The sequence below is a fragment of the Mus caroli genome, chromosome 13 (genome assembly GCF_900094665.2).
Source record: "Mus caroli chromosome 13, CAROLI_EIJ_v1.1, whole genome shotgun sequence".
Lineage (NCBI taxonomy): Eukaryota > Metazoa > Chordata > Mammalia > Rodentia > Muridae > Mus > Mus caroli.
In genome coordinates this window covers 19,295,107-19,300,530 of record NC_034582.1, presented here as the reverse complement: position 1 = coordinate 19,300,530, position 5,424 = coordinate 19,295,107, and the positions used below count along the sequence as shown (strand labels likewise).

The following is a 5,424-nucleotide window of genomic DNA, read 5'->3' as shown; positions in this document are numbered from 1 at the left end:
AATGCTATGATTACAGTTGTGTGTCCCCTGTGTTGATTCTTCTCCCTGCACCTCCTGAATGCTATGATTACAGTTGTGTGTCCCCTGTGTTGATTTTTGTTGGGGCATAATTCTGTGAGGAAAGATGAGGTTGAAAACATTTAAGAAAATTCTTGAGTCTGCATCCTAGGTAAAAGAAAGTTAAATTATCAACTGCAAACCTCAAGGGAAAAAAACAAAACAAAATTCCAAACTCTGTTCTCAAGTATATAGTCTTTTGGGGAGTAGAGGTGTGACTCAGTTGGAAGTGTCCTTGCTTAGCATGCACAAAGCCCTGGGTGGGATCTCTAGCACTGTCTAAAAATGGTTTGTGGTGGCACGTGTCTCTAATACCAGCATTTGGGAGGTAGAAGCAAGAGGATCAGAAGTTCAAGGTCATCTTCAGCTGTTTGAGGTCGGTCTGTGCTACATGATAATCTGTCTAAGAAGGAGAATACTTTTCCACCCATCCTAAGATATTCTAACCATAGTCATCTCATCCTCCAAATCATGTTATGCACTTCTAACCACAGAGGTCTTTCTTGACTCTAGATCTCCTAAGGCACCTTGCAGCCATTATTCTTGCTGTTCTTGATAGTTGGACAAACACCTCCATGTCTACTCATCAGACTTTTCCTTATGTTGAAGGGTGTGACCTCAATAATGCTCCATCTCTAATAAGATATAAGACATTGTTTTTATTGATCCTTCAGTCTTCATACAGAAGGATTAGGATTAGAGGAATCCTACCTAGCCCCAGTCTACTTTTGCCTCCTCTCTGTCTTTCTCAAGCGAAGATTACCATGTTCCCAGGAAAGCATCCATCAAAAGATTAAGGTCAGTTTCTCTCTAATAGCTGTGGGTTCAGATCCTCAAATCAGTATGACGGTTCAAGAGAATGGAGAAATGGAGTTGGAGTGCACCTCCTCCGGATGGTACCCAGAGCCTCAGGTGCAGTGGAGAACAGCCAACAGAGAGATGCTACCATCCACGTCAGAGTCCAAGAAGCATAATGAGGAAGGCCTGTTCACTGTGGCAGTTTCGATGATGATCAGAGACAGCTCCATAAAAAACATGTCCTGCTGCATCCAGAATATCCTCCTTGGCCAGGGGAAGGAAGTAGAGATCTCCTTACCAGGTCAGTGGAACTAGTGCTGGGTTCTCATGATGACAGAGACTCAGGCCAATATAACTTGGGACCCTGCTCAGAAGGGACATCATGGCAAAATTGTTTACATCTTCCCCTACAACTCTTGCCTGCTGACTTGAGGAAGTCCTACCAACTTAATTCTAATACAGATACTTAGGGCTGGGCTGTATCTCTGAGTGCTTGTGTGGCATGCAGAAGGTCCTAGCTTTTACCCCTTGGTCTGCACACACCACCTCCATGCCAGTCTCATAAAAATTTCAGAGCTTTATTCCAGAGAAACAGGTGATAGAGAAGCTTTGCCTCTGGAGTCCTTCCTGACAGGACCCTTCTCCTTCAATAAGGAAGGAGAATAAATTATGTTTTTCTGATTTGACTGTACCCTCTCTGAACATTTCCTCCCTTCCTCGTTCCACAATGGAGCTCCATATAGGCCGCCGAAGACTGCCAAGTTCCTCCAGGAACTTTCATCATTTCCAATTTATTCCCTGTGATTTAGTAGGAATCCTTCCTTGTTTATTGGCCAATGGTTTCCATCCTATCTTGCATGCAATCACCTTTCCTTTTCCTTCCCTACCTCAGCTACCTCACTGATAGTTAACATGGGTTGCTGTAAATTTTTATTTCACATGTTCTGACCCCCAACTGGCTGTTCAGTGCTTGCTTTGGCCCAGGGTCAAATCTTTCTGGAAAGCTTAGCCTGGAGGAGCAATTCTTGCTGTAGGCAGTGTGAGGCCACCAAGAGCACTCCCATGTCTGTTCTCCTTTGGCATCAGGAGAGAAGCTGAAGTTATTCATTTTCCCAACCAATGTCCTTTTCGGTTTGTTGTTTGTTCACTTTTGTTTTGTTTTGTTTTTTAGCTCCCTTCGTGCCAAGGCTGACTCCCTGGATAGTAGCTGTGGCTATCATCTTACTGGCCTTAGGATTTCTCACCATTGGGTCCATATTTTTCACTTGGAAACTATACAAGGAAAGATCCAGTCTGCGGAAGAAGGAATTTGGCTCTAAAGGTAAGTCACTGTCCCCAAGGGCTTTGTGTCTCTGTTTCCAGGGAAGGTTGAATTCAGGCCTGTTTGGATGACTTCCAACAGGAAGATGCTGGATTTTAAAATTCCGAGGTTGGAAGGAATGATAAACCTTCAAAAGTCACAGGTACCTACTGTGAAGAAAAGTGCACGTGACCCAGGCAGAGTCAGAATCACCTCGAACTGTCCTTGTGTACCTGATATTCTTTCACAGCCCAGCTTTAGGCTCTCTGGCCAGTCTAACTCTGTCTCCAGGAAGAATCTTCTTATTAAGATCTAGCCCTGAGTCCTAAGCCAGGGAGAACTTCCAGGTGATTTCTTAGAAATATTCTGGGGGTCTTTTGTTAATTAATTTCTTTATTTAATATTTATATTTTAGTTTGTTTTGTTTTGCTGGCAGCATTTCTGTTCCTGGTTTGCAGGCAGAGTTCCTGTCACCAGGGCACCACAGAGTAAACAGTGTCCCTTTGTGTGTCCCTCATTCTGGCTTTCCTCCTTCCTCTTTCCCATTATAAAAAAGGCCATTGACATAATTTTGTTTGTTTTCCAGAGAGACTTCTGGAAGAACTCAGTAAGTGGTCTTCTTTTTTTTTTTTTTTTTTTTTTTTTTTTTTTTTTTTTGAGTCACGAGATTTTCTCTCTCCTACTTGTTAACCCACCGCTGATGGTTTCTTTCCTTGCGTTTCAGGATGCAAAAAGACTGCACTGCATGAAGGTCAGTGGTTCTGAGCTCCTCAGTGCCTCTGAAGCCCTACCGTGGGAGTCAAAGACCTGGGAGGCTTGCACTCCATATTACCTCCTTAGTAACAGGATAGAAACAGGGAAGGTGACAGCCAATGGTCTCAGCGCTTTCTGGGAGGCATCGCGAGAACCACTAGCTAGCAGAAGAGCTCCTTTGAGGGATATCGCATTTGATAGTTCTTAAGTCATTCCTCTGTAGCTGCCAGTAAGAGATGGGGCTGGAGAGAAGGACCGATAGTGAGTGGCCTGATAGCTCCCCTACCACAGCTCCTGCAACTCTATTCCACGTCTCTGGGAAGGAGAGATAGGTCGGGTAGTCTTGATACGGGACAGGCTGATGCAGTCTCTCTTTGCCTCCAGTTGACGTGACTCTGGATCCAGACACAGCCCACCCCCACCTCTTCCTGTATGAAGATTCAAAGTCAGTTCGATTGGAAGATTCACGTCAGATCCTGCCTGATAGACCAGAGAGATTTGACTCCTGGCCCTGTGTGTTGGGCCGTGAGACCTTTACTTCAGGGAGACATTACTGGGAGGTGGAGGTGGGAGATAGAACTGACTGGGCCATTGGTGTGTGTAGGGAGAACGTGGTGAAGAAAGGGTTTGACCCCATGACTCCTGATAATGGGTTCTGGGCTGTGGAGTTGTATGGAAATGGGTACTGGGCCCTCACCCCACTCAGGACCCCTCTCCGGTTAGCAGGGCCCCCTCGCCGAGTTGGGGTTTTTCTGGACTATGACGCAGGAGACATTTCCTTCTACAACATGAGTGACGGATCTCTTATCTATACTTTCCCTAGCATCTCTTTCTCTGGCCCCCTCCGTCCCTTCTTTTGTCTGTGGTCCTGTGGTAAAAAGCCCCTGACCATCTGTCCAACTGCCAATGGGCCTGAGAAAGTCACAGTCATTGCTAATGTCCAGGACGACATTCCCTTGTCCCCGCTGGGGGAAGGCTCTGCTTCCGGAGACAGAGACACTCTCCATTCTAAACTGATCCCGTTCTCACCTAGCCAAGCGGCACCATAACAAATATTCCAGCTTCACGACTTTGCCTTCCTTTGACTAATCCCTCATGCCCTGAAGCTTCAACTGTCGTCTTCTTGCAGCCCTGCTTCTTCCTGGTGGATGGAGATTAAATCACATTGGGAAGGTTAGGTATGTTGCTGCCAGACAAGGCAGGAAAAAAGGCCATCCTAGTTTGTTTCTGTACTAAGAGTGGGGAGGAAGAGAGCTGAATCCTAAACTATTTCCAGTGCTCATATTCCTTCAGGCCAGAGCCTATACAGGAGGACTTGGTACAATCACTTGAGGGACCAAGAGGCAATTAGGTTGGCATGGAATTATGGCAGAAACATCTGGAATAGGGGTATGTGGAACAACAGGTTTTAGGTAAGGGAGAACAAAACCAAACCATAGGATGCTGAGAAAGAAAGATCTTGGACAAAACTCCTATAAAAGCACTTAGAGAAGATATGACAGGCAAATGAAGTGAATTTGGTCTAATTTGATACACTTGCCCTGTCCCTAGGGGTTTTCAGTTATATCTCAATTTTTGTTGTTGTTAATTAAATTTTTGACAGCTTCATACATGTATATAATGCAATGTAATTACTCTCACTCTCCCCTATTCTGTCTTATTCCCCTCCCCTCCCCTCATACCCTCTTCTTGCTTCAAACCTGGCCCACTGAGTTTAATGGGCTATCATGGGAACATGGATTTAAAGCTTTCCTCTGAGCTCAAGGGAGCAGGTGTGACTGTATACAATGATTTCCCCTCTCCTACAATCAATCAGCAGTCAATAGCTCAGCTGGGACGGGTAGGGCCTCATGAGACTTCCCCTATCAAAGCTAAATGTTGAAAGGGCCAGTTTTTAGCACAGGTGAGATCATGATTACAAGAGCCCAGAAGACAGCATTGCTCGACCATTCTCCCTACCCTTTGGCTTTTCTGGTCTTTTGTCCTCTCTTTCAGGATGTGTCTGAACACTGTATCTTAAGTTTTCTATGTCATGTTCTATAAGATAGAGGAGACTGGCCCTGCTTGTTTGAGAGCAATGTGAGCAATGTGAGCAAGCTAGCAGGAGACAGAAAGGAGTGGAGATGAATAGGGCTAGAAAACAATTTTAAACAAACCCTCCTGGAGTGTGTGTGTGTGTGTGTGTGTGTGTGTGTGTGTTTAAGAGAGAGGTTTACTATGTAGCTTAGGCTGGCTTTGAATTCCTGACCCTCCTGCCTCTACCTTCCAAGTGCTGGAAACATAGCCACATCCACCACACCTAGCCAGTCCACCAGGTTTTATTCAGCAACGCTCGGGTAGCATCAAACGCTGTTTGATCAGGAGCTGCCTGCTCCCTCGGCCCCCACTGCAATGCTTAACGACCTCACAGGCACCTCCCCTTGCCTAACACTGCCATCCTTTTCCACATTGTGCCATTTGCTCAATGTAGCCTACCCAGGTATCCTGCCTTCTGGTCCCCAAAGTTGCACCATGAT

At 45.6% G+C, this 5,424-nt stretch overlaps 1 protein-coding gene across 1 annotated transcript in view; it reads left to right on the top strand.

Annotated features, from left to right (window-relative positions):
- Positions 1-5,028, top strand: part of Btn1a1 (butyrophilin subfamily 1 member A1) — a 7,808-nt gene extending 2,780 nt beyond the window's left edge. The window contains exons 3-7 of the mRNA XM_021180742.2: positions 875-1,156; positions 2,027-2,176; positions 2,742-2,762; positions 2,880-2,906; positions 3,293-5,028. Of these exons, the coding sequence (XP_021036401.1) occupies positions 875-1,156; positions 2,027-2,176; positions 2,742-2,762; positions 2,880-2,906; positions 3,293-3,957 (1,145 nt within the window). The 3' untranslated portion in view covers positions 3,958-5,028. The remainder of the gene's footprint in view (positions 1-874; positions 1,157-2,026; positions 2,177-2,741; positions 2,763-2,879; positions 2,907-3,292) is intronic.
- The last annotated feature ends 396 nt before the right edge of the window (positions 5,029-5,424 follow it).